Source organism: Candidozyma pseudohaemuli, assembly GCF_003013735.1.
Source record: "Candidozyma pseudohaemuli strain B12108 chromosome Unknown scaffold00006, whole genome shotgun sequence".
NCBI lineage: Eukaryota > Fungi > Ascomycota > Pichiomycetes > Serinales > Metschnikowiaceae > Candidozyma > Candidozyma pseudohaemuli.
In genome coordinates this window covers 81,767-109,364 of record NW_020194440.1, presented here as the reverse complement: position 1 = coordinate 109,364, position 27,598 = coordinate 81,767, and the positions used below count along the sequence as shown (strand labels likewise).

The following is a 27,598-nucleotide window of genomic DNA, read 5'->3' as shown; positions in this document are numbered from 1 at the left end:
AGCTTTCCATCTCCTCGAAGATTAATAAACAGTTTGGACAAAAAAATGAGCACCTCGTCGTCTCCCAGACCAACCCGCCGAAGAAGAGGCTCCTCGGTCGGAAATATCAATGTGGGTGATACCTCAGCCCCAGGGTTCTCTACTATGAAACTCACAGCTTCGCAAAGACAGAAGCTGAACCAACGGGTGAGAGCTTTGAGTGACGAATCCAGAACTGATGTGGCCATTGTACGCAAAATGTTCGTGGCTTTCAAGGAATTGAGTTTTAGGCATACATGGATTAATCCATTTATTGTCTTGAGTGTATTCTTCGTGGCATACCTTGGTACGAACGATGATAGCTCCATCCATCAAACCTTGGAGAAACTAATCAAGCCCTCCTACCATATCGAGGGTACGGACCAGTATGGAAAAGGCGTGAATGATTTTTATTTCGTTGGATTCTACGCACTTTTCTTTACATTTTTCAGGGAATTTATGATGTGTGTGGTATTGAGGCCGCTCGCTGGATTATTGGGTGTTACGAGACCACATAAAGTCAACAGGTTCATGGAACAAAGTTATGCGATGTTCTATTACGGTCTTTCTGGTCCATATGGGCTTTATGTTATGAGCACAATGCCGCTTTGGTTTTTTGAAACCACTCCTTTGTATGAAAATTACCCTCACAAAACTCATGATTGGCTTTTCAAGGTCTACTACCTTGGGCAAGCGGCATTTTGGGTTCAACAATCTGTTGTTCTAGTTTTACAACTCGAAAAGCCCAGAAAAGACTTTCATGAACTAATTCTTCATCACATCATTACAATCGCTCTCATCTGGTTGTCGTATCGTTTTCATTTTACATGGATGGGTATCGAGATTTACGTGACTATGGACGTTTCAGATTTTTTCTTGGCTACTTCCAAAACATTGAACTATCTAGACTCGATTCTCACGGGGCCATTTTTGGTTGGATTCGTCTTCATTTGGATATATCTCAGACATTATATCAACCTTAGGATTTTGTGGTCCGTGTTGACTGAATTTAGGACTGTCGGAGAGTGGGAGTTAAACTGGGATACTCAACAATATAAGTGTTGGATTTCTCAACCAATTGTTTTTGGCTTGATTTTTGCATTACAAATCCTCAATGCGTATTGGTTGTTCCTTATTTTGAGAATTTTGTATCGATATGTTGTTGGCGGAGTAAAGGCAGACGAAAGAAGTGAATCTGAAGATGAAGAGGATGAAGAAATCCTGAAGGATAAGTCGGAATAAGTAACTTCAGATAATTAACCATGCTACGTACAAAAAAAGAAAAAAAAAACTTAAATTCTGCTTCAGACAGTCTATTTACAAAAATGCTCAGACCAGAGCAGATGATTTGACCGAAGAAAATTTTTGAAAATACCCCTTTCTCTCTTGAACGCCCTCTTCTGCGGCTCTTGATAACACGCCCAAAACTAGGGTAATAGCTCTTATAGAGTCATCATTACACGGGATTGGGTACGACAAGAGTGAAGGCTCCATATCGGTATCTGAGAGACCAATTGTTGGAATACGAGCAATCGTACACTCGTTAATGACATTCCTGTTTTCGACCGGGTTCAAGATAATAACAATGTCAGGCTTGATGGTGCCATCCTGCGAAATATTCCTCAGCGTGATGTCATCACCCATGTTGACCTCAACTTTTTGAACACCACCTAACTGCTTTGTGACCTCCAAGGCATTAGTAATGGTTCCTGGTATCCATCTTCGGGAAACGTAATACCCTCCACTTCTTTCAGCGGCTCTTTCAAGTGCACGATGTTGTTCTACCAGCTTGCCTGTTCCCACATATAAGACAAGCCCGCCTTTCCTAGATACATCTTTGATAACATGTGCTGCTCGTTTGAGTGCCGCCAATGTCTCATTAAGATCGATGAGATGTGTGCCTTGATACTCTCCGAATATATATGGTTGTGTTGAAGGTCTCCACAGAGATTTGGAATGGCCAAAATGGCAGCCAGCACTCATCAAATGGCTGATAGAAATCTCAGAAATTGGTTGCGGATTTTCCCTCGCATCTATAGCTTGATGAACATCCACAAGTTGCGAGCCCAACTTTCCTGACTTTCCAGTATGGATCAAATGCCTGAGGAAAAGTTCTGAATCTGAATACGGTTTATAATCTGGTGTTGGCTTCAAGTTGGGGAAGTTCGATCCCTGAGTTTTCGTAGTGGTCTGAATTCTCTGCGATAATGATTCACCTCCTCTCGTTTGCGGAGTAGCTTCCGATGATTCCTTTATCCAGGGCCTGTTCGATACTTTAAAAGACGGGAGCCTCAATTTATTGGAGAGCAAATCTTCGATTTCGCTATCAAGTTGCTGAAATGTCGCTGAGGTAGTGACTTCACTGTAGCGGTCCGAACTTTGTGCAATAGCAACATCCCATGAGCTTTTATTCACAGAGGAAATCCTTGCCTGTGCTCTACCTCTTGCCTCTCTAGCAGCCTTCTCTCGAGCTTTCGCTTCTTCTTCTTTGGCAAAAGCATCTGCTAAAGCCTTTTCTCGGATTTGCTTCTGCTGTAAAGCATCAAGAGACAAGAATTTTCTAGCCTTGAAATTTCTTACAACAAAGCCATCCTTGAAGAGAGTGTGTCTGAGGCTGTCAACACCACCTTTTATGTTCCTCATCTTGGTTGAATGACGAAGAAAAGCCAAAATTTTTGTCCTAATTTTCATGTCACGTGCAAGAAATTTACTCTATCACGGATCGCGATCTGTTGCACTCTTGCAACGACGAAATGACAGAAGACCAACTTAGTAAATTTTCAGCAATGGAGACCTCAAGATTGATACAATTATTCTGTAAAGAGAACAGCTTTATTGTTATGCATCATGAGCCGTTATCTAAAAGCTCAAACTTACTCCCACCAGCCTCATGCTCGATTGGTGAAATCAATACACTGAAAGGCATTCCAGTACATTTATTCGAAAGCATCAAAGAAGTCTCTACGGCTCTTGTAGAATTGGTTCTAATTGAGCATGAGCGCTACCACATTTATCTTTTCGCAGACTCGTTATCACTTAAAAATAGGCATTTCATTTGTTTCGAAAATCTATGCCGTTTGATAGCTTTCCATGGGGTGATCATTCTGGAAATCAAGCATTGATTGAATTAAAAAAAAATTACTTATGTTATTCTGATAAATTTAATACAGTAAGTTAAAGATTACTACTTTTGATCTTCATCCTCCTGTTGCTCCTCGGAGACTTCTCTCAGCAATTCAGATGGATCAGCCGAGCCCAATTGACTGGCTAATGCGCTGAGATCTGGACCGCCAGCTCCACCAGCTCCAGCACCGGCCAAAAGTTGCGAGAAGTCCAAATCTCCCGCCCCTCCAGGTCCTCCTTGGCCTCCCATCATGTTGGCCATATCCATGTTTCCATCATCAGCCTGCTCATCCTGCTCGTCTTCGTCAACCCATTTGTCAAAATCAGTCTTGATGTAGTGAAGCTTTAATTTTTCTTTCAACAATCGTGGCCAGTATTCGGCCCTTGGCTCAGCTTTTCGAATTATGAAGGAAATGTGATTACCAGCTTCATTCCAGTGGGACTTCTCTGGTTCGATCTTGTCGAATAATTCCAAGTCTAATTCATACGTGTCGCTGCCATCAGCGGTTTTGGCAGTAAACTTGAGTGCATTGACGGTGAGATCTATCTTAGAATCTTGTGGATCTTGCGCCTCAATGGTGATAAACAATATGTTTTTCTCGGGTTCGGTTTCGCTCGAGCGCTGAGCCCACGTTACAACTGGATGAACGACCATGATGTAGTATCACTCTTTCTCAATTGTGACACTAAATGCTCAATTTATATTTCGAGAACCTTCGGGCACGTGATCCTCAAGTTTTTTGACAATGACACCTTTTATACCAAATCGAAGTTAAATTTAAGGCCTATGATAGCTTATCTATGTTCCCGCCCCCTGCAAGTCAATTATTTTTGGTTTCTTGCGATACTCGTATCTTAGGCCGCCTGTTACCCCAGTCTGTGTCGCACCCATCCTCCACATAGAGATACTCAGAGGTGTACCTGATAGTCTTATCAACATATCCAATGCTTCATAGACTTCCCTTGGAAATCCAAGTGCTTCTTCTCAAATCCTGTCCCGGAAGCTCCCTCAAGCATGTCAATTCCCATTTCTACTTTCTTTATAATGATTTATATTTCGAGAAGCTTATCATCACATTTGGGGAAGATGTAGTAGACATCATTGCCAAGGTTTACCCTTGGCTAAGAACCTACATCATGACCCTAGATGCTTTCCGAAAACCCTCCAGAGAAGTCATTTCCAAGAGATTAAAATTAATCGATTATTATGGCACCTGTAATAGCCCAACAGAAATCATCGAGTCGATGTATGTTAAGGACTCTTGGAAATATGTTTATTCATTGTTCAAAAATAAGCGATTATTTGCAGAGTATTCGGATTATCAAATTGATGAGCCAACCAACTACATTTACAACCATTATGTGGAGATAAACCGATCATATCTCCTATCATACAAAAAGGAAATATGGTTAGCGCCCGGAACATATAACCTAAACGTCGGCTTAGTTGTCAAGTCTGGGAGTGGTCTAGGAACCACTAAGTTTGATATCAAATATCAAGGTACGAATGGGGAGGATATAGTTCAAACTTTTTTCCCCCCACTGAATATCAACGAGATTCTTCCCAAGAAGCAATTCTGCTTTCTCAAAGTTGGTGAATTCCAAATCAATGCTCCATCGTTGCACTTTCAAAATGAATCGAATCAGCATGGTTTACTCCAGAAAATTGAGTTAGTCATGGAGGAAATCGGCCTTTATCTCAAATCAGGGTTCAGAATCTTTTTCATCGACATTTCACAGCCGTCAATGTTGTTTAACGATTACGATCTTCTTTATTATTCCTGTCAAGAAACCAACTACAAGTATTTTATTAATTTGCCTTTGAAAAGTTTTTACAAGGCTTTGAACTTCGTCCAAAACGGGCCATTGCTGAGGGGCCAAGGGCGATCATACGGAAGGGGTGATCCATCGCAAATAGCGGAGCAGTACGACATGAGCTATCCGACAGATTTCAACACTGGTCTGAAGCTGGATGAAGAATGCCTAATGGAGTACGCTCGCTTTTTCTTTCGTAATACTTTCAATCACAGATACTACAAGTTCAATACAGTGTACCAGAGACGACAATTCGTGAACAGATTTGGTGACTTTGAGCTTGACAATTCCGACAGAATTCCGGAAAAGAAGCGCTGTTCTTATGATCGCGAGGGTATCAAGTGGAGAATACCAATTGTTGGCGAGCTATGAAGTGTTCCGCGCAACTTGGTTGTTTTGAGTGTTGTGCACAATTGTAGATGTATTGCGCGAAACCATTGCGTAAGGCCATGCACCGATACACATGAGTGTTTGATATGACCTAGACGAAACATGAAGTTGAGCGATCAATCAGTGAATAGGCTGCTGCAATCCTTTGAGACGGAATCCATAGACGACCGCGATAGGCTTGATAATGTATCGACAGGTGGGGCAAACGCTGATCCCTTCAACGATAATGCCTCGACGTCAACCGAAGAAAGCTCAAATAGTAGGCGTCTCGAGAAGACTAACCGAAGAATTATTTTGCAACGATTTACGGTCTACAATTCCTCCACAACGATGTACATTGTTGGGAGCAATGCAAAAGAAAGCTTATTCCGAATTATTGAGATCAACTCGGATACGAGAAATGGCACCTTATCTATCATCGAAGATAAAAACTATTTCTACACAAGAAAAGATGTCGTTGAATTGATGAAAGGTTTGGATGATTCGATCGAAGGTGGTATTCATAAAATTGCACAAGCGTATGGGCTCTTGGGGTTCATCAAATTCACAAGCGATTACTATTTATCAATCATAACAAAATGTAGCCAAGTGGCTGTTCTTGGAGGGCATTTTGTTTATCATATAGATGAAACCAAACTTATCCCGCTAAACATCAATTACAAGAGGCCAATTAAATACAGCGATGAGGACCGATTGCTTTCCATTTTCAAATACCTCGATTTGGGTAAAACGTTTTACTTCAGCTACACATACGACATAACGAATACCCTCCAGAATAATTTAATGAGACTCCGGAACAATGAGCGACATGACTTAGAGCATGGCGATACGTCTTCTTATCTAAACAATAGATTTGTTTGGAATGGTCTTCTCCTCAAGCCTACTTACGATACAGATATTGCAACATATGATTGGTTTCAACCTATTATACATGGATTCATTGATCAGGCAAGCATATCCATCTATGGAAGGAAGCTATATATTACAATTATTGCGAGACGCTCGCATCATTTCGCTGGTGCCCGGTTTCTCAAAAGAGGAGTCAACCACAATGGTGACGTGGCAAATGAGGTTGAAACAGAACAAATTGTAAATGACATGATGACCTCTTCCTTCCATGACCCTAAATTTGGACCATATGCCAATCCAAAAATAACTAGCTACGTGCAACATAGGGGTTCAATTCCGCTTTACTGGACTCAGGATTTGAATCGTCTCCCAAAACCACCGATCGAAATCAATCTTTCAGACCCCTTTTACCAAAGCTCTGCACTACATTTCAATAACTTGATCGAAAGATATGGCCCTCCCATCATGATTTTAAATTTAATCAAAACAAAAGAAAAGCATCCACGGGAGCTGAAATTGAGTAAACAGCTCGTCAATTGTGTCACCTACTTGAATCAATTCCTTCCATCGAAAAAAAAATTAGACTACTTTTCTTTCGACATGTCAAAGCATTCCAAGAAAAACGCGGACGTGATAGGACCATTGCAAGCTCTTGCAAATTCTAGTATTCAAAAGACTGGCTTTTTTCAAAATGGGAGGACATTACAAGATACCAAACTACAACAAGGAATTATTCGAACCAATTGTATCGACTGTTTAGATCGTACCAATGCAGCGCAATTTATTATTTGCAAGGAAGCGCTAGCTCAGCAGCTTAAAAGCCTTGGTTTTATTACTTCCTCAGCTAGCCTTGATTACGACTCAGATTTAATTAATATTTTGACCGAGATGTTTCATGATCATGGTGATACAATTGCTGTGCAATACGGAGGGTCTAATTTGGTAAATACGATGGATTCTTACCGAAGAATCAATCAGTGGAGCTCTCATACCAGGGATATTCTTAACAGTATAAAGCGAATTTATTCCAATTCATTCATTGATGTCATCCGACAAGAAGCCATCAACCTTTTCTTAGGAAACTACACTTATAGGTTGGACAAACCGAAATTATGGGAATTGCAAAATGACTACTACTTGCATAACCAAGGTTTTGTGGATGAGCTAAAAAACAAGTATAGCTACCTTCAGTGGTTCAATGGGTTCGCAATAGCGAATGATAAAGCTCAACAAATGCTTGATACAAACAATCTGCTTCGTGCTCAACGTATAGAGCTTAATGAGCTATCTGATAACTGGTTCAATGAATGCTACGTTCCCAGAAAATATCAATCTTTTTCCTCAATTTTCCAGTTCAATATGAACTCAAACGCCAGGTACTTTCCAACAACGACCAACGAGGCGAAGTCATTTGATTATAGCCCATTTGGAGCAAGGAAAGCACGCTTTTTGCAAAAATCAAAATCCTTGGAGCAATTCGATAGAGTAAATCAGAGGCATCCAGAGGACCACGCGACAGAGGCTGTTACGAATATGACGTCTTTTGAACCTAGATCTTCATTCTCCGACGACTACCATCATGACATGCTTACAACAATTTCATGCCAACCGGGTAACCAGCAAATATTCGTTGATAATTTAGCCCTCCTGAAGCCTCTCAAACTGACGTTGTCCGAGCTTTCCGCAGACCATCCCAAGCTTACAGCTGCTCTGCTTCGAAAATATCATACTGCTACAATGCCACCTAGGTTTCACTCCACATTTGATACGATTTCTGAAAAACAGCATACGGAGGATGTTCACGATTATTGGTTTTACTCGGAGAATGACCCCAACTCAAGGTATCTTATGGCAACCGAAGAATATATAAGGTAAAAGTGAGTAGCCTCAAAAAAGAACACCAAAGTGCGGATAAACCTCCTCAAAGCCCTCGAAGCCCTCTTGGACGGACAAACGCTTATCTTGAAGCATAACATAATATTTGAGGTCTTGAACAACATGTAGACACGTATCAAAAGAATCCGTTGGCACTTAGAAAACCCTGAGTGGTGATCGTAATACTTGCAACATCGATAAAACTACTAATGGAAGGTGAAAGAAGATACATACCCAATGAACAACTTACCGAGCGGATGTTAAACACGACAACCACAAGCGGATGAACATAAATCTCACAACCACGAAGTCTACTCAGTAGACCAGTTTATAATTGGCATCACAAACTGAAGGCATCACCGAAGTGCATCAAACTAACTATGACTGGTGGAGCTAAAAGCATAAAAACCTACGAACTTAGCAACATAAGGTAGTGAAACATGTAAAACTTCAACAGAGTCTGACCTGATGGTCCCGTGAAATTCAGACTAACTAGATCCTATTGGAATACACTTCTAAAAAGGTATATTTCTTTTTCCTCTATTAAAGGGATAACAATTAAAAAAATAAAAACAGTAGAAGGGCGGCTCAACGTATGCTCAAATGAAGTAGGCGATGAAAGACCTTTGCAGTTCTTGAGGAAGACTATAATTCAAGGTTGCTGCGGCATCAGTGTTCCACTTGAGGAACTATAAATAGGAATAATACGGCAAACTCTGTTCTCAATTTACACGATACGAAACTGACTACGGCTTCTCGCCTCACTAATATCTAAAACGTTTATCTGCCAGCAAAATTACCCTAACGCATAAATACACAATAACATTACTCTTCAAAGCCATGAGAATTGGAGAGTGAATAAGAGAAGAACGACCCAAAACGCTCCTCAGCTGTATGTTAATCCAACGACGGGAATACTTTTGACAATAAAGTCCTCCGACCAACCAAATTCACGACGGAAGTACAACTGCCTACAACTCGTAATTCAACTAGAGACACCAACAGAGGTTCGAGACAAAAACATCCCCACGCTTGTTTGCGTATTTCTATCGAAATCATTCGATGTATTGCTATCTCGAACAAGGCTTCTAATCTGAAGTATCTTTGCCAACGCCTGACAATCTTGACAGCATTTGTACATCGTTAAAACTATTTAATACCACTATTGAAAGGACTAAAGTTATTGTCCTCTGCTATCTGTTTTAAGAATACATAGCTGATCGTGCTAAGCAAAAAAACGCGGACTTTAGCAACAAGTGTATACCCAGCGTTTGTATAACGTTACATTTGGTACAATAAGTTTGTTTGAGGGATTGTATTCCTTTATGTAAATTAGTGTTTCTTCAAAGGAATTACCAGATGTAAGTGGCTGTATGGGTGCAAGCGAGCTCTTACAGGAGGGCTGTTGCACACTTGCCTCATTCCTACTTAATAGCTCTTGAAAAACACGTATTTGCTTGAATGATACTTGCTTGACTCTCTATTGAGGTCTGCGAACGGATCTGCGAATGAGTTTACATTGAATTCTGCGGAGATAATGAGAGACTTGGTCGACCCAACCTTGAAGTTATCGTACAAGGAATTGCATAGCAACTCCGACATGATCGGTGCCAAGTGCTTGGTCCATGACGACACAGTGTAGAATGTGCTTAAGATAGAGGGTGAGACATTTGTGAGAATCGCAAGTGCTCTAGGCGAGCAAGACGTAACAATAAAGTTCGGGCGATGTGAAAACGTGTCTAAATTTTTGGAATCAAATCCCACTCAGTACGAATTTGCGATGCGATTTCATATTTTAAAACAGCTTCTTCAATAGCTAAGGATATAGATCCAGAATATTTCGCCTTTGGTGATTGGATGCTAAAGAAATCGAGGAGTATACATCTGGAACGAGTGATCAGAGTGTCATTCACGGAAGTGCGGTATCCCGTCAAGTAGAGTTAACAATTTAAGCTTGAAGTTCCTTGCATCAGTGACCATGGGATTACGAGAGGGCGAATATTAAGTCGTTAACGCTACAAATTTTATTAGATATCGAAGCCATAACCTTTGTCCATAAGAGCTATTAAAAGCGCCATTCTGCTTCGTCTCTCCGTCTACCAGTAGCACGCCGTTTGCTACCACTAAGATCATCCACCTCGCGACGCATATTCTCTCGCTTAAGGCGTCTTGAATTGCGCTCTCTCTCGATTTCTCGTTTTTCAATTTCCCAGGGGCTCAAGATCTCGATGAAAGGTTCCCAAACAGCATTACCGTTGTGTAGACTGCTGTCAGTACGTATACGTATCGATTTCTCAAAGATGAGTCCCGATAATTGCTGATACCTATTCAAATCGTTATTGTAAGCACCTTCAAGAATCTCGCGTTTGAGTCTTAGAATAGTATCATGCAACGAATGTGCGATTGCTGGTTTAAACTCAAGGGAAAGCCCTAAGTCGGAGGCGACAATCTCTGCAAACTCTTCGGGAGAAATCTCGGTCTGATGCATGTCCCACTCAAACTTGTCTTCATAAAGTTTTTTGTCGAGATTCACAGACAACTCGATAATGACGTTGAAGCCAAAAGCTTGCGGAAGCGGAATTTGCGCAACGGCTTGATAGTCTTCAATTTGCTTGTTTATTGATTCAACGATGTCCTGGTGGACATGTGAGGGTAATTCAAGATCGGACGTAAGTAGTGAGGCAAATTGCTCTGGTGAAACAAGACTCTGATCAACATTCCACATAAAGAAGTCAACAAGTTTTGATGTACCTGAGTTATATTCTATGTTTAGTTTGATAGGAATCAAAGTTTCGGAAATTTTAGAAGTCACTTGCTGCAATTTCCCTTCGTCTTCAAAACTTGCGGGCCGTGTCAATTTTGCAGGTTTCAACAAGTGTTTTGGCACTGACGTTATCACATGTGTGCTTGCTATCGGTATATTTCCATTTGTTCCATTTTTCTCTTCGTCGTATTCAAAATCGTCATTGATATTGTCAAATTCAGCATAGTTGATCTGCTGGGCATTACGCTTCGCTGATCGTTCTTGTGGAATACTCGTGATAAGCATAGCACTGTCAGGGTCCTTAGAGACTCTAGAGGATATTCCAGAGCTTAACGCCTGGGGCTCGAAGGGGTTTCCATGGTACGTCAAGGACATATTGTTGAACGTTAATACTCTCAAACTGGTTGTTCGACACTTATAATGGTTATGTGCAGCACCGTATGAACAACAACATGAGAAGCTGTGATCTTTTGAAAGATGTATTACTATCATCGAAATTTGAAATAGTATGCCCCATATATGACTTTAAATCTTTTTTCGAAGACTCGATAGAAGAAGAGGCTATTCTTGAGTTATATACAGCTGTTTCAGGCCATTATAATCGTTCGATTGAAGGTGTCGATTCTATGAAGGCAACGAGGGCTTTAAACGAGATATCTGCGTCGATAGATACTTTGAAGCCACAAGCAGTAAATGTTCCACTCTTAGATTTATGCGGGAACCTTGAAAAGTTGCTCATGAGCACTAACGGTGACCTACTGAAATTGCTGGATTTATCACTCGACCAACGACTTTTATCGTCTGATTACTGAGTACAACTCAAGGATTTACGCTTCTGGGCAATTCTAGTACTTCATCTTCCTTCCCCAACCAACGCCAAATCTCGAACTTCCAGTTGAGGTCCTTTCTGTCACCTATGAAATATGAGGACTCTATACCACCATTAGCGTGCGGCCTCAAATACACCAATCGATCGATTCTAGAATGAACTAGGGCCATGCTACACATGATGCAAGGTTCATGTGTGGTGTAGACAATTAACTCCAGGCAAAGATAATGCGGAAGCGATGAAGTTTCGTTCGCCAGCCTTTTGAGTCTTTCATTTTGAGCAATCTGGCCTATGGCCTCCATGACACTGTGTCGTAACGGGTGCTTCTCGCGAGCATCAATAGCAGTAGCCCATACCTCCATCTCCGACTGCTGATTGTCTTTGGCAATTAAAGTTGCACACCCGAATCCCAGTTCTCTCTTCGCTAGCTCAAGGAGAGCTTCTATCATATTCTTTTCTTTGACAATATCAAAACTCGCATTCTTCAAATCTTGGTGGTTTGGGTTACCTTTCCAAGAAATAGGCCAATATAATGCACTCCATTCGAGAGATTCCTCCTTTGTAGATGGGATGTTGGAAGGTACTTGGACTTTTTGAATTTGTGTTTTGGAAGCACCTCTTGGTCCATCAGAAGAATGTTCGAGACAGTGATGCAACTCCTCTTTCGTTGTGAATAGGTCGCATGAAGCAATCAACATCGTGATCTTAGTTTTTCCGTCCATGAGGCTCTGTCGTATTCTTTTTAGGTTAGTGAAAGCATAGGGATCCTCACCATTCACATGGCAAGATATGAAGCTCAACATTTTTTTGATGTCTTGAGGTTGAACATCGCAAGTCCAAGCATCCACCAAATCAGGAGCCACAGTTCCGGTATTGGATATTCGTATTTGTTTTAGAAGGTCATCAATAGTATTATTCTGTAAATCTACCTTGTGCGGTATTCTGTTAGGTAGCATATTCTGTGATTTCTTTCACAGTTTCCGTATATTTCGCGAACAGTGTAGAAAACGCGGTACCTAATGTCCATCACTACTGGACAAACCCTATGGTCGCTTCTAACAACAGATAATAAATCCCCTTTCCAAGCAAGTGAAATTGACAATCATGAGCAAACCTTTCTAGACTTCTTGAAGACCACTACCATTCATCGTAAGCGTGGTCGCGTTGACGCAAAAGCCAGGCAAGATACATCATGTTTCGAGATTGAGGATACGACTACATTTGTCATTAAACTAATTCAAAATTTTATTCTGAATGGAATAGATTCATCGGAGCCATTTCTTAGTGTGGAACATAATGAAAAGAGCTTCCCGACTCTTGATTTTCTGATTGATTGTGTCCGCGGACCATTTTGGCTGAGATTCTGTTCTTTGATAGGGAGACACCACTTTGCTAACATGATTCAAACTACGGAATTGTTTCTTTGCAAGTCTCTGCTGGTGTATTGGGCTTTTTTACAAAATGAGACACCTTTAAGGAATCTTTCCAAGTCGAATCTATCGAAATCTGGAATGATGTATCGTACGGGTGTCAAGAGAAGAAACTGTCAATTTATCATTGAATCAAATCAACAACTTTTAAGCTACTTACATCATCCGAATACAGTCAACTTAAGAAACCCACCAAAGCGTTCAAGGCTGCTCATGACTCTATTGCGTCATGCTAGAGTGCTTGATAGTAAAATCAATTATACCGAACTATTTTTGGCGCAAGTAACTCACTCCTCCGAAGTGCATTCCAGTTTTGGGACTCCATTACACTCCGTCGTTAACTTTACCATTAAAGTCCTTGACAAGCTTTTCACTCCGAAGTTCATTGGTTGTATCAAGAATAGGAAAGTGCTTCGGCGGTTTATCGTTGAGTTCCTCAAAAGTCGAAAGAAAACCTCACTTCTGATACCAAATTTGATGAAGGAATTGAATTTAAGCTCCATATGGTGGTTAGGAAGGGTTGAGAATACGAGAAAGCTGACCAGACATCATATTGAGAATTTAGCTTTTCGCCTTTTAAAGTGGCTCTTCACCACTTTAGTCCCCAGAGCAATCAGGCAATTCTGGTACGTTACGGAATCGTCGGCAAAAGTTTCCAGCACAAATATGTCGGTTTCTTTTATCCCTCATGACGACTGGAAAAAGATCTCTGAAACGTGGTTGCGGAGTTATCAGAAAGACTACCTCACTGAGCTCAAGGTACCGCTGAGACAACCCCGTTACAAGCAAGGAATTTTAAGGCTCGTTCCCAAGAAGGGAGATTTTCGTCCCCTCTGCATTTCACTCCGCTATCACCATTTTCCCCAGAAAAAAAGGCTAAGTCCGGATGAGATCAGAAAATCACACTATTTTGACCGGCATGTTCTAGGTTCTGTGAGAGACGCGATTCGTTTCCAGCAAACAAGAAAGGCACTTTTTCAGTTTCAGGGTCATCAGAAATGCTTTTCAGTCAACGAAGTCGCGATAGCCTTGAATAAATTTCGAACTGATCTCATTGACCGTCATGGAAAGCATTTCAAGCGATTGCATGCAATCAAGTTTGACATGAAGCATTGCTACGATAATATAAATCAAGCGAAAGTAATACAATGTGTCCGAAATTTGTTTTTGGGCGAGGAAGATAGAACACTATTTCTAAAAAAGGGGCTAGAATACAGTGACTGCAATCTCAATCATGCTCGGATGAGCAGAGTGATCGCTCAAGTAAGTCAGCTTGAGAGGGTAAAACCTGCAAACCTTTTTGAAAAGTCTACGTTTGTTAAAGCCTTTCAGAAGCCTCTACATTTAGGCAGACTTCATGTGTTCGATTTACTTGACGTTGTCTTGGATCAGATTGCGAACAGTGTAATACATGTAAAGCTCGATCAAATGGTTTGCTCTAGAAAACGAGGTGTATCCCAAGGCTCACCTCTACTGGCCACTTTCTGTGACGTGCTTTACGATCAACTTGTACATGACGCATTCAAAGATTCAATAGACATGAGGGACTCTTTGCTAATTCGGCTAGCTGATGATTTTTTAATTCTATCGCCCAATCAGCAAACCTGTCAGATTATTTTTGAGAAGGCTTGTTCAGAGAGCTTTCGGCAATTCGGCGCATACGTCAACCAAGAGAAGAGTCAAATGTTTTTGTCCACTGGAGGGCCGATGACAGTAAGTTTTGTTGGGCTTAATATCACAATACCATCCCTTGATATCCTGAGAGATTTATCTGTCAGCTCACAACCACCTTCGAGGGCGCTTCGCTCTCTCAGTCATATTCTTCGCCATTTACTATGGTCATTCAGACTTAAATTGAGAGAGCGGCTCAATGATGGAGATGCTGTACCAATCCTGAAGTTTGAGCTCGTAGTTGAGCAGGCTCTTTACCACACATTGAGAAGTCTCGAGATATACAACGGGAAAGCGAAGTTCAGATCTATTGATCAACCCCTTCAGTTAAAGCTATTCCGACAACGTATACTCTTGGTGATTCATGAAGTAGCAGTTAAGGGCCCGATAAACGCAATTTCACTGGCCCATTTTTCTAATTTCGTTGTTAAAAAGATTTGCAAGATGATCGATGCTTCCGTTCAAAGATTACATACATAAAAAGCTATATAACCCCGAAGAATGACCGCAAATTCTCATTATCCTTTTCCCTTCTGTTTCTTTCCAACTCCTCGATTCCTCCCGACTTCTTCAACCGACTCTCATTCACGAAAGCGTCAAGCTCTTCCTCAAACTGATCGGGCCCCAACATTTGTTGCTCCTTAACTCTCATTCTTTCGGCCCTCGCTATTGCTTCGATACGGTCAGAATGGTTTGGAATTAAAGAAGCCACCTCTGTCAACATTGCATCTTTGAGACCATGTAAGCTTTCTTTTGAATCTAGTAAATTGATACGAGAAGCTATCTCGGTGCGTTTTGTCAGGAAAATTCGACTTTGTTGAGTAGAACATCGCATTATCAAGTCAAAAGTCTCCTCGATTTTCCGAATGTCCTCTTCCAAATCCAGGGTAAGATCGTCTTGCAAAGTGAGGAATTGTTGTTCTTCACAGACTTTATCCAATTCTTGCTCCCAGATTTTTTTCCAAGCTGGTCGCTCTCCGACGATGTATTGACGAAGGGCATAAAGTGAGCTCTTAGCAGCTTCGATTTCACTAGAAGCATTTTTTATCTGTTTGTCACCAACACGAACACCTCTTTGTGCGACGTCTTTTCTCAAAGCTTCCATCATGTCCAGAAGGTCGTCCACTCTAGTAAGAAGTGTATCCGAGTCTTTCGAAAGCTTGGCATAAGAATTGTCCATATAATCACGATTTGAGCCAAGCGGCAAGGTCAAGGCGGATTCTTTAAGCTTTGCTATTGAGTCAATCGAATGAAGTAGAACACTCTCGAGCTCAGTTTTTTGTGAATTTTGCACTTGCTTCATTGCTTTGAATTCACGTGAGATTGATTCGAGCTCTTTCATTAATTTTGACGTTTCGCTTGTCAGTGAAGTTCCCGCAAGCGGTTTCATGATTTGGGAAGACTGATAGGCCTTCATCATTTCAGAGCTCAAGTTGCGAAGCTCATCTTTCAAACTTTCCAAAGAAGAGTTAACACCATCAGTGAATTTATCGAACTTACTATCGAGACTCTCATTTTCGAAAGGATCCTTTAAAAGTAGTGAGACACCTTCGACTACTTCTGCCTCAAGCATATGTTCCTCAAGCTCATATGATCTCCCATTCATCGTACTCTCCACGTATATATCTGGAAAAATTGTACTGCCAGGCGAGTATGCGAATTTTTCCACAAAGCAAAGGCGGAGCGAGGCCATAGTGATAGGTCTCTCAAGAGAAACTTTCTTTGTTTTGCTACCAATCAGGAGATATGCTGTAATCTGACTTGTTGGGTCTTCCTTGACTTTGGGATCAATGACTGCCTTGGAGGGCGACTCAAAAGAGAGACCTGGTTGGTCTGGCTTTAGACTAGGTAAGTTGGGTTTGCTGGCATTGGTAAGCTTGGCAAACTGATATGCACTGAATCTCTTAGAAGCTCTCCGCAGAATAGCTTTACTTTCCTGCAATTGCTTGAGAGCGTCTTTACCAATTCCCTCAGCCCTTGTCTTTCCCTCCTTTGCATGCTTTGTATCTTTGGTATCGAAAGATTGCTCAAGCATAAATTGCTCATCGTTTTGGGCTTCTGTGATTTTAGTTTCTTGTCGAGGCGTTTGTGCGGTGCCATACGTACTCGAATGGCGGGCCTGCTCGTTCTCAATAAAATGTGATTGTTGGGTAAATCCATCTTCTAACCCTTTTGCTTTGAGCTGCTTTTGCTTGAGATTTTGAAGAAGATTCACGATAATGCTCCTTATGTTTGGAAGAAAGCGATCTAAACTTTCTTGTGTGGGAGGCTCGCTCAAAGCAGACTCCAAAACGATTCTCAATGCTTTTGGTACATCCCCAATGTCAGAAACGTCAACTCTAGCATTGGAGAACGCTCTTATTGCCGCCCTGAAGTCATTTCCCAATTTGACGTAAGCATCCGAGACATACTTATCGTCAACCTCCTGCCTCGTCCACTGGGTTAAACTCTCGAGCAAGTGTTTCGTAGAAACAAGAAGACGAGTCACACTACTTTCAATTGTACCCGATCCAGGGCGTTTGGTGTTGGCTGACGTGATAGAGGAAGATTCGGAGTGCGCTCTGTTCATTCAAGACGGTGTTTCGATAAAATGTTCCTTCAAAAGGCCGAGTAATTAAATAGATATCACGTGACTATGTTGATCTAGTCAGTGAAGTACTTAGAGATAACTTCTTGATCAGCGAAATTTCGAAGAATCTTAACAGCATCATCATGTGGCATTTTCCCCAAAAACACTCTTGTAGCTTGGATGATTGCTTCGGCGGTGTTACCGCGTATTGCTTTATGAGAGAGTGCAAGGAGAATTGCTTCGACCACCTTCAGAGATTGTGCCTTAACCGCAGGATGCTCATTCTGCATGAGAATCGATAAGAACGAAAAACAAGAAGAGGCTGCTTCTTCATCGTAAAGTACGGGCAATAGCGCCAACCACTGTGAAATGACGTGATCAAACTCGCCTATAGCAGCACCATGAGCCTGGCAAACCTTTGCAATCGCGTATACACAATTTTCAGTCGCTGGTAGGTTCTCATCCGCCTTCGCATCAGGAAAAGTGGCCACTTGAAAGAGAATTGGTAGACTCTCCAAACACAATGAAGGATACAAAGAACCTTCATGCTGAGCAGCTAATGCGATTGCGTGCGCTGACCCTTGCCTGATCTCAGCCTGGGGGGAGGTCAAGCCTTCCGTAATTATATACTTGAGGTAGTTTGACAGATCAGGATATTCCGAATAGTATTTGAAAATATCGCAGACAACACTCAAGCCACATAATTTTATAGAAGAATTCTCATCCACAATAAAACTTGACACAAGTGGAGCCAAAAGCTTCTCATAAAAGGGAGCAAACTTCGTACCCCCAATTTTAAACAAGCATGTAATTACCCGATTAAGCTCGTCGAGGAGTTCCTCGTCAGTGATTTCCTCCTCGCTATCATCCACATCCTCAGTAAATTGATCGCCTTCGCCGTCTCTATTTTTAATTCTTTCATAGATTTCAGTGAGGTTCGCATGAACAGCTTCAGCGAGGAAATCAAGGTGCGCAGTAGTCAATATTTCAGGATCCAACGTTTCCATACACTCCACAAGAGACGTGTAATACGCCATGAGAAGCTCAGGGACAGGTTCCGTTCTCAAAACTTCGCTCAATTTTACACAGATTTGTGCCCACATACTTGAAGTCTCTTGAGATCGAGCACCAGTAGCGTATACGACGCTCTTAAAAAGCGACGCAAGAAGTAAGGAAGACGATGCTCTAACTCCATCATGAAGATAGAAGTCCAAAGCCGGTAAAGCGATCTCTTGTGCGATCTCTCCAACCCAGGGGAAAAAGTCCTCCCTCAACTGGACAGTGTAGATACGAAGCAAGTCCAAGGCCGTAACCTTATCGTCAAGAGCGGCAGTGTGCACCGCAATTAACTTCCCGGATAAATTGATGACATCCCACTCCTCACTGTTGTTGAATTCTTCAGCTTCATCTTCCTCCAAAAATGAGACATCTTGCGCGGCTTTGGCAGTCTGGAGTAGAGGCGGTAAAACAAGAGGCAAGTACTTGACAAAATCTTTCCCGATAAGTTTACAGATTCTGCCCCACCCTTGCTCCAAGAATGACTTGAGTGGATCATCCACATCTGTGCATGTCTCCTGAAGAACAATCATGATGTCAATCAAGTTGTCACTATGTTGACTGAATATTTCTTTGCCCACAGCGCTAGATATAAGTGTAGCACACTCGACACATTTAGCTTTTAGTAAACGGTATTCCTCGCCTAAATCGCTCTTTAGGAAGTTAACTAACAAGGGGAGGAGAGTGTCGTGATACTTGATGAATTTTTTCTGTGCCGCATCTGCAATTATTGCGATAGTGGTCAAAACTTGCTCCTGAACGTATCGTTTTGGTGATTGCAAAAGCGCCAATAAGTTATTCAACAAACTATCCAAGAATGGATCCAAAACGTCATTTGATGCTGCCTCGCAGAAGTTGACTAAGGCAGCAGCGGCATGTTTTTGGACTTTGAAAACAGATTTATCTGTGAGTTTCGAAATCAAAGCAGGAAGGATTCTATCTCCAGAAGTTCGTTGGATTACGCCAGCAAAATCAGTTGAAATTTGGCCCAAAGCGTTGCAGCAAGCAAACTGAACTCTTGAATGTGGATGATCGATGCATGGTAACACTAGATCTAAGATCTTTGGTATTTCAGCAATGAGTAGGTCCGCACAGCCTTCAGCACACGCGGACAATGCCATGAGAGCTGCGAAGCATTCTCTCCAGCTTGTAGACTGACACATGGAGGGCACAAACAGAAACAAATGAGTTGCAATCGCTTGTCCCCCAAGTCTTAAGGAAATTCTATCAAGTGATTGTCTAGCTGCCTCATATTCGGGTTCATCTTCATCATCCTCCGTATTGTCATTGTTATTCCACTCCGCTGCATCTTCATCATCAATGCTAACTTCAGTCAAGAGAGATAGATTTATCAAAACCATTGTACTTGCATAACTTGAAGTCAGCTTACACATCGCAGGTGAGACTTCGGCGAAGGTCGTCAAGAGTTCCAAAGCTCCAAGCCTTGCATTCACTTCCAAATCTCTATTCTTGCACACCGTCGAGCAAAATTCAATGATCGTTGAAAACATATCCTTGAACATTCTGGGTGCCATCTCCGCGAGTTCAACAAGACTTTCCAACACATTTGCAAGTGCCTCATCATGGGCATTCTCGAGGAACCTTGGTAAAGAGTTCAACAAACTTGGTAGCAATGGACTCATCACCAGCCACACGTTTCTTGGGGATTCTCTAAAAAAAGAAACAAATGCTGTGCAAGCGGCGATCCTGACATCATCGTCACCATCTTCAAACCCAGCTTCAAATAGAAGCAAAATTCTGTCAACGTAATTTGCCTCAATCATCTCAGGGCAGCTAGATAATACACGAAAAGCGCACTCTCGAAGACTCGACTCTTGACTGCTCGCACAGTCGAACAAGTTTGGGATTAGATCGGGCCAGGTTCCTCTAGGTGAAGCATCTTCACGGGCGACTTCAGCAATAGCATCTGCAAGCTTTCGTCTTACTGCTCCCGACTGTTGTGAAACAAACCCCTTCAAAAGCACTTCTCTTATTTGCGTCTTCACAGATTCATCGATTTCACCTATAGTTCGATCTATCACACTTCCAAGATCTTTTGGAGAGCGAATAGCCATACGACGGAATAAAATTGCACAGAAAGAGCGAACGGTATCATCTGAGCCATTTGCAGCATTCGTAGCCAAATATAAAAGAAGAACACCCACTCTGTCTGGGCCTCTCCAACTTGTCTCCAAAGTTTCCTCTGCCGCTCTTCGAGGGTCGTTTTGAATCGACATCAAGCCCCCTAAAAGCTCATTCAAGCCATTCAAGTCTGCAGAACTTAACGACATTCTGTGAATGATTTTGAGGAACTCAAGCGTTGGTATGCTCTGGTAGAATTCTTTTCTCAACGCTAGTGCGGCATATAAATGAACCAAATGCAGAGTGGTAGAGAGAACAAAAATAGAGGAGAGAAAGTAAAATCAGCAATAATAATCTATAATGCTCTACTTTCAATAACCAAACGTTATATATTAATCCTTCTTCCTGCAGTTGTGTAGCAAAAGGAGGAATACTACCTTTTAAGAATTGTTATAACGTCTTCGTCCTGCAAAGGATGCGTTAATCCCACAATTTGGGGCTGATGTTTTACGGATGTACCGTAAACAACAGCATTTTTAAAATCTTCAACCAATGATTTGTGGATCGAGTTACAAAAGTCCTCCACGCTGCACCGATCATTTCTCAAAACGACAGGCTCATTAAAGTCAGGAAGCTTTCCCTTCGGCTTCGTGTAGACGCGCACAAGCTTTAAACGATTCCACATCATTTCAAGAAGATCATCCAAATTCCAACCACTGCCGGACAGTATAGGTACAGCATTTGGGATCTTATACAACAAGTCAAGCTCCTCGATTGAGAATGAATCTATCTTGTTTAAGACGTAAATGGCAGGGATATACCTGCGTGATTTCGCCTCTATGGTATCAATAAGGTCGTCCACGGTGGCATCACATCTGAAGGCAATGTTTGCAGAGTTTATCTTGTATTCAGCCATCACAGCTTTGATCTCATCGTTATCTAGATGGGTCAAAGGGGCCGTAGTTGTAATATTGATACCACCCTTTTCCTTTTTATTGATCACAATGTTCGGGGGTTCTTTGTTGATCCTTATTCCAACTCCTTCCAACTCTTTCTCGATGATTTGTTTATGATGTAATGGTTTGTTCACATCGAGTACCAAAAATAAAAGATTCACCGACCGTGCAACGGCGATGACCTGCTTTCCTCGACCTTTGCCATCCTTCGCCCCTTCAATAATACCTGGCAAATCCAACATTTGGATTTTGGCACCTTTATACTTGATAACACCAGGGACAGTTGTGAGCGTTGTAAATTCATACGCAGCAGCTTCCGAATGCGTCCCTGTAAGTTTGGACAAGAGTGTAGACTTTCCGACAGAGGGGAATCCCACGAAGCCCACTGTTGCCACACCAGTTCGTGCAACATCAAATCCTTGACCGCCACCTCCACCACTAGAGGCACTGTCTGATAATAACTCTCTTCTAAGTTTGGCCAATTTAGCTTTGAGTTGTCCCAAATGGAATGAGGTAGCCTTGTTCTTCTGAGTTTTGGCCATCTCATCTTCTATAGCCTTGATCTTTTCAACAGTAGTCATATTGAATGCTCTTTACAATTTAAGTTTTGATGGTTTAGCAAAAATAATGGCTCGGTTGGACTTCTGCCTTACAACAAATAAAATTTTGCAACGGATTGTAGCTTTTCATGTAGTACGAGGCATTCGCTGCGCAGTAGTGTGTGAACCATCAGAGGAAAAAAATTAAGAAGCACAGAGCTGAAACCAAATCAGATTCAATGGCGAAGAAATCTAAGAAAGGAGGTAAATCCGGAGGTGACTTCTGGGATGAGGACATTGAAACTGAGCAGAATTCGGAGGGACCATTAGACCAGGACCCCGAGGCTGTCGCTGAAGAGGAGCTATCTCAGGATGATGACTTTCTCAATTCTATTCGAAGCTCGAAGAAGAAGAAGGAGGCAAAGGAAAAGGAGGAGAAGGAGAAGAAGGATGGGCCCAAACTTTTGAGTAAGAAAGAAAAGGAGAAATTGAAGAAGGAAGCTGAAAAGCAAGCGAAGAAGGAGGCCGCAGCGAAGAAGAAAGCCGATCAAGCAGCTAAAAAAGAGCAAATCAAGGAGGCTAACAAGCAGAATGCTGCAGCTAATGCCGAGAAGAAAGCTGAGCAGCAAAAATCAACTTCAGAGGAACCGGAGAGCAAAGCGCCAGTTAAGAAAGGAAAAAAGGCACCTGCGGGAATCGCCGCATTGAGGAAACAGCTTGAGCTCAAAAAGCAGTTAGAGGAGGAGCAGCGTCGTTTAGAAGAGGAAGAGGAGCAGCGGCAAATCGAGTTGGAGAGATCTGCGGCAGAGAAAGAAGCAGAAGCAGAAGCAGCTCGCCAGGCTAAGAAAGAGAAGGAGAAACTTAAGAAAGAAAGATTGAAAGCTGAGGGTAAGCTTTTGACTAGAAAACAACGAGAGGAAAAGAAATTACAAGATCGTCGTCGTGAATTGCTTTTGCAAGGTAGTGGAGTCAGTGTTGCCGGTTTGGAAAAGAAGGACGCCTCCGAGAAAACCGATAAGCCTAAAAGAGTTGTCTACACGAAAAAGAAGTCAGGTAAAGCAAAGAGTCACGAAACCCAAGCTACAAACGAAGATGTGAAAAACGATGACGATGATGTCCTAGATGATTGGGAGCAAATGCTTGATGACGAAGAGCAAGTGGCAGGCAAAAATACATCACAGTTGTCCCAGACTTCTCCCGAAGCTGATACAGCTGGCCTGAATGTAAACGCCACTCCAGCTGAACATGAAAGCACTGAGGTCGCTGAGAAGCATGCTACTACTTCTACTCCCTTGGATAATCAGATCGTCGAAAAATCAACGCCATCCGTGAATGATGAAACTTTAACCCCTGAGAATAGTTCATCTCACAGCGCCAAGGAGATGCGTTCCCCAATCTGTTGCATTTTAGGTCATGTCGACACTGGTAAAACCAAGTTATTAGACAAAATTCGTCAAACAAATGTTCAAGGTGGAGAGGCCGGAGGTATCACCCAACAAATTGGTGCTACGTACTTCCCTGTTGAAGCAATCAAGCAAAAGACCGCCGTTATGTCGCAGTATGAGAAGCAATTTTTCGACGTCCCTGGCCTTTTGATTATCGACACTCCGGGGCACGAGTCTTTCACCAACTTGAGATCTCGTGGTTCTTCTCTTTGTAACATCGCAATTTTGGTGATCGATATCATGCATGGTTTGGAGCAGCAAACTTTAGAATCGATCAGACTCTTGAGGGATCGGAAAGCACCATTTGTGGTGGCATTGAACAAAATCGATCGTCTCTTTGATTGGGAAGCAACACCTAACAACTCATTCAGAGACTCGTTTGGGAAGCAGAGCAAGTCTGTTCAGGGTGAATTTCAAAACCGTTACGAGCAAATCAAGCTTGCTCTCGCAGAACAGGGTTTGAACTCGGAGCTTTACTTCCAGAATAAGAATATGTCGAAGTACGTCTCAATTGTGCCAACATCCGCAGTAACTGGTGAGGGTGTTCCTGACCTTTTATGGTTGTTGCTTGAGTTAACTCAGAAGAGAATGTCGAAACAGTTGATGTACTTGTCTAAAGTGGCCGCCACAATTTTAGAAGTGAAGGTTGTCGAGGGTTTTGGATACACCATCGATGTTGTGTTATCTAACGGAGTTTTAAGAGAGGGCGACAGAGTTGTGTTGTGCGGTCTAAATGGGCCTATCGCCACGAACATCAGAGCTTTGCTAACCCCACCTCCATCGCGCGAGTTGCGTATCAAGTCGGAATATATCCACCATAAAGAGGTGAAGGCAGCTTTGGGAGTCAAGATTGCAGCGAATGATTTGGAGAAGGCCGTTGCAGGTTCTCGATTACTAGTCGTGGGGCCTGACGATGATGAAGATGAGCTAATGGAGGAGGTCATGGACGATTTAACAGGCTTACTTGATTCAGTTGACACATCGGGTAAAGGTGTTGTTGTACAGGCCTCCACTTTGGGATCATTGGAGGCTTTACTCGACTTTTTGAAGGATATGAAGATCCCTGTTATGTCTATTGGATTGGGCCCAGTCTATAAGAGAGACGTGATGAAAGCAACTGCGATGCTTGAGAAAGCGCCAGAGCTCGCAGTAATGTTGTGTTTCGACGTCAAGATTGACAAAGAAGCAGAACAATACGCAGAAGAGCAAAATGTGAAAATCTTCAATGCTGAAATCATCTATCACTTATTTGATGCATTTTCCGCCTATCAGGCCAAGTTGCTCGAAGCCAGACGAAAAGAGTTCATGGAATATGCTGTTATCCCCTGCGTGTTGAAGACGATTCAAATTATCAACAAACGTAACCCTATGATCATTGGTGTCGATGTTATTGAGGGAACCGTGCGTGTCGGAACACCAATTTGTGCAGTTAGAAAGGATCCTACGACTGGTGCTGCCAATATTTTGGTTTTAGGTAAAGTTGTTTCGTTGGAAGTCAATCATAAGTCTTCCGATTCTGTGAAGAAAGGTCAGACAGCGGCAGGCGTTGCTATGAGATTGGAAAACCCATCTAGTGCGCAGCCTACTTGGGGAAGACATGTCGATGAGACCGACAACTTGTACTCGTTGATTTCTAGGAGGTCTATCGACACTTTGAAAGATCCCGCGTTCCGTGATTCCGTTCTGAGGGATGACTGGCTTCTTATCAAGAAGTTGAAGCCTGTATTTGATATTAAGTAAATACGAAAATCAGATAGTTTGAACAAATGGACTGCGCGAACCAATAAAAAATCTCCAAATGCGCATTAATCAAAGTACTTCATCCTTCTGGTAAAGAAAAGAAGTAGCCATGCAAGATCTTCCCCCCATAGGAGGCTATCAACCAGTGCAGTGGAAAAGAAACATTCCTTCTAGAGGTTTCAAACCCAGTATTTACTTCTGGAGTATTACTGGCTTGATCACATTCGGCTTTTACAGATTTTACAAAGGTGTGGACGAACAACGAGAGCTAGCAAGGGAGAAGCAATGGGCCAGATTCTCGCTCGAGCCATTGTTAAGGGCGGAAGAAGATAGACACCTTTCAAGACGTTATTTTTCAGAGCTTAAAAGACGTGAAGAAGTTGCATCTACTATGTCCCCTCTGGACAGACAGAAGTTCGAGGAAAAGATCTACAACGATGAATCAAAAGTCAGATTCCCAAAGTTTACCGCTGGGGTTGAGCCATCACAACATTAGCATTTATAAGATCTCCTACTTTAGCAAGGCATCAATAAAGCTTTCTATTCGAATTGGGTCTGTAGATTTCCATCGTCATATCGTATAAACAGTAAGTCACGATTTAGTAGAGCATGAATTCGGGGGAATTCTACATCTTCAAACCAAGTTTTGTGAACCTGTTGCAAAAATCTATCACTTGACGGTGGTGTTCCTCTATCGCGCAAATTTTAGTAATCTCCTCTGAAGCAGATCTCATTATCCGAATAAATGACAAAAATTTCGAGCGCTGAGAATGCCAAAGACGTGTTGGATAGATACGAATACTTCTTGTTCGACTGTGATGGAGTCATTTGGCTAGGAAACCATCTCCTTCCATACGTCACAGAAACGTTGGCTCTTCTAAGAAGGAATGGTAAGAAGATTATTTTTGTGACAAATAATTCAACGAAGGCTAGATCAGACTACGTTAAAAAATTTAAAGAGATTGGCATCGAAGGTGTGACGAAAGAGGAGATCTTTGGTTCATCATACGCTTCAGCTATCTATGTTGACCAGATATTGAAGCTCCCAAAGCAAAAGAAGGTATGGGTTCTCGGAGAGTCTGGAATCGAGAAAGAACTCCAAGAATTAGGGTACGAAACAGTAGGAGGTTCAGATCCGTATTATGTTAAGGATGGCGTCACTTTTAATCCCGAGGACGAGGATCTTTTGCGTTTGGATGATGACGTGGGGGCTGTGGTTACAGGTTTGACCTTTAACATCAACTATCTCAAGTTATCTATAACAATCCAATATTTGCTCAAAGACAGCAAATCAATTCCTTTCATTGCGACCAACATAGACTCGACGTTTCCCATGAAAGGAAAACTTTTAGCGGGTGCGGGCTCAATTATCAAGTCGGTTGCTTATGCCAGCGGTCGCGAACCTGATGCTATCTGTGGCAAGCCGAACTCTTCGATGATGCAATCAATCTTTGCTGACAATCCCGGCTTGAAATCTCATCCTACCAAGGGATTGATGATTGGCGACAGATTGAATACGGATATGGAATTCGGAAGAAGTAATGGGTTAGACACTCTCTTGGTGTTCACAGGAATTGAAAATGAAGAGTCTGTTCTGAAACTCGAAGAGCCTAAGAAGCCCACATACTATGCCGAGAAATTAGGAGATATTTACCTACTTTTAAACGGCTCCAATGAATAGATAGATTTTGAATAGAGCAAATGAGTTACACTTGTCTTTTGGGACGATATTCATCCAAATGATGTCACTTGACTGCATATAGCACAAGTGCTCAATATCGAAAGGAGAACAAGAATTTGAACTATTGAAAACTAAAAACAAAACGTTCACGCCACTTCAGCACTTAGCAAAGAAGGCGAATTGAAAAAGTTACATTTTATTTGTCGGCTAGGAGCATCAATCAAAGCTAGATCGCCATATTAGGAGCCTTCTGCGATGAGTCAGGAACAGAAAGAGAAATTGGAGAACAGCGGGCTTGTCGAATGGTCAGTCTTCTCAGAATTAGTGGCAATGGATGAAGACGAGGAGGAGTTTTCAAAAGGATTGTGCCAAACATTTGTAAATCAATTTAAGGATACAGCCCAAGAAATCGATGATAATTTGAAAGAGAAGAATTTGGAAAAGTTGTCTTCCTTAGGGCACTACCTAAAAGGTTCAGCTGCAGCGTTGGGATTGAAATCTATTTCGTCACAATGTGAGAGAATTCAAAATTATGGTCACCGTGTCAACTTTGACAATTATAAGCCGGACAATTCAATCGACGAGGACGAGGATGAATTTTGGATAAGCTTAATTCAGGATGCAGTCGATAAGGCTAAGAGCGGGTTCAAAGAATCGAAGGCTGCTCTAGACGAGTATTTTGAAGACGAATTATGAGTATGCCTCCAAGATATTGATGATATCACATTAAAGGAATGTCAGAACACACATGGTTACATGATAAACA

At 42.0% G+C, this 27,598-nt stretch overlaps 11 protein-coding genes across 11 annotated transcripts; 5 read left to right on the top strand and 6 right to left on the bottom strand.

Annotated features, from left to right (window-relative positions):
- Positions 1 to 45: 45 nt before the first annotated feature.
- Positions 46 to 1,260, top strand: LAG1 (sphingosine N-acyltransferase; the record flags this gene model as incomplete). Its single annotated transcript, XM_024858129.1, has 1 exon — positions 46 to 1,260. The coding sequence occupies one exon, from the start codon at positions 46 to 48 to the stop codon at positions 1,258 to 1,260; it is 1,215 nt and encodes a 404-aa protein (XP_024713535.1).
- An 87-nt stretch (positions 1,261 to 1,347) lies between these two features.
- On the bottom strand, positions 1,348 to 2,661 carry C7M61_002765 (mitochondrial 37S ribosomal protein uS2m; the record flags this gene model as incomplete). Its single annotated transcript, XM_024858128.1, has 1 exon — positions 1,348 to 2,661. One exon carries the CDS (start codon positions 2,659 to 2,661, stop codon positions 1,348 to 1,350), a length of 1,314 nt encoding a protein of 437 aa, XP_024713534.1.
- A 541-nt stretch (positions 2,662 to 3,202) lies between these two features.
- On the bottom strand, positions 3,203 to 3,796 carry SBA1 (Hsp90 cochaperone; the record flags this gene model as incomplete). Its single annotated transcript, XM_024858127.1, has 1 exon — positions 3,203 to 3,796. One exon carries the CDS (start codon positions 3,794 to 3,796, stop codon positions 3,203 to 3,205), a length of 594 nt encoding a protein of 197 aa, XP_024713533.1.
- Positions 3,797 to 4,818: 1,022 nt separating this feature from the next.
- On the top strand, positions 4,819 to 5,328 carry C7M61_002763 (uncharacterized protein; the record flags this gene model as incomplete). The annotated part of the gene is made up of 1 exon (XM_024858126.1): positions 4,819 to 5,328. The coding sequence occupies one exon, from the start codon at positions 4,819 to 4,821 to the stop codon at positions 5,326 to 5,328; it is 510 nt and encodes a 169-aa protein (XP_024713532.1).
- Positions 5,329 to 7,428: 2,100 nt separating this feature from the next.
- Positions 7,429 to 8,070, top strand: C7M61_002762 (uncharacterized protein; the record flags this gene model as incomplete). Its single annotated transcript, XM_024858125.1, has 1 exon — positions 7,429 to 8,070. The coding sequence occupies one exon, from the start codon at positions 7,429 to 7,431 to the stop codon at positions 8,068 to 8,070; it is 642 nt and encodes a 213-aa protein (XP_024713531.1).
- A 2,065-nt stretch (positions 8,071 to 10,135) lies between these two features.
- C7M61_002761 (uncharacterized protein) lies at positions 10,136 to 11,209 on the bottom strand (the record flags this gene model as incomplete). The annotated part of the gene is made up of 1 exon (XM_024858124.1): positions 10,136 to 11,209. One exon carries the CDS (start codon positions 11,207 to 11,209, stop codon positions 10,136 to 10,138), a length of 1,074 nt encoding a protein of 357 aa, XP_024713530.1.
- Positions 11,210 to 11,653: 444 nt separating this feature from the next.
- Positions 11,654 to 12,385, bottom strand: C7M61_002760 (uncharacterized protein; the record flags this gene model as incomplete). Its single annotated transcript, XM_024858123.1, has 1 exon — positions 11,654 to 12,385. The coding sequence occupies one exon, from the start codon at positions 12,383 to 12,385 to the stop codon at positions 11,654 to 11,656; it is 732 nt and encodes a 243-aa protein (XP_024713529.1).
- Positions 12,386 to 15,248: 2,863 nt separating this feature from the next.
- BUD6 (Bud6p) lies at positions 15,249 to 17,333 on the bottom strand (the record flags this gene model as incomplete). The annotated part of the gene is made up of 1 exon (XM_024858122.1): positions 15,249 to 17,333. One exon carries the CDS (start codon positions 17,331 to 17,333, stop codon positions 15,249 to 15,251), a length of 2,085 nt encoding a protein of 694 aa, XP_024713528.1.
- Positions 17,334 to 17,407: 74 nt separating this feature from the next.
- Positions 17,408 to 22,008, bottom strand: C7M61_002758 (uncharacterized protein; the record flags this gene model as incomplete). The annotated part of the gene is made up of 2 exons (XM_024858121.1): positions 17,408 to 20,742; positions 20,991 to 22,008. The coding sequence occupies 2 exons, from the start codon at positions 22,006 to 22,008 to the stop codon at positions 17,408 to 17,410; spliced, it is 4,353 nt and encodes a 1,450-aa protein (XP_024713527.1).
- Positions 22,009 to 22,205: 197 nt separating this feature from the next.
- On the top strand, positions 22,206 to 26,832 carry FUN12 (translation initiation factor eIF5B; the record flags this gene model as incomplete). Its single annotated transcript, XM_024858120.1, has 3 exons — positions 22,206 to 25,133; positions 25,303 to 25,613; positions 25,914 to 26,832. The coding sequence occupies 3 exons, from the start codon at positions 22,206 to 22,208 to the stop codon at positions 26,830 to 26,832; spliced, it is 4,158 nt and encodes a 1,385-aa protein (XP_024713526.1).
- Positions 26,833 to 27,087: 255 nt separating this feature from the next.
- Positions 27,088 to 27,528, top strand: YPD1 (Ypd1p; the record flags this gene model as incomplete). Its single annotated transcript, XM_024858119.1, has 1 exon — positions 27,088 to 27,528. One exon carries the CDS (start codon positions 27,088 to 27,090, stop codon positions 27,526 to 27,528), a length of 441 nt encoding a protein of 146 aa, XP_024713525.1.
- Positions 27,529 to 27,598: the final 70 nt, after the last annotated feature.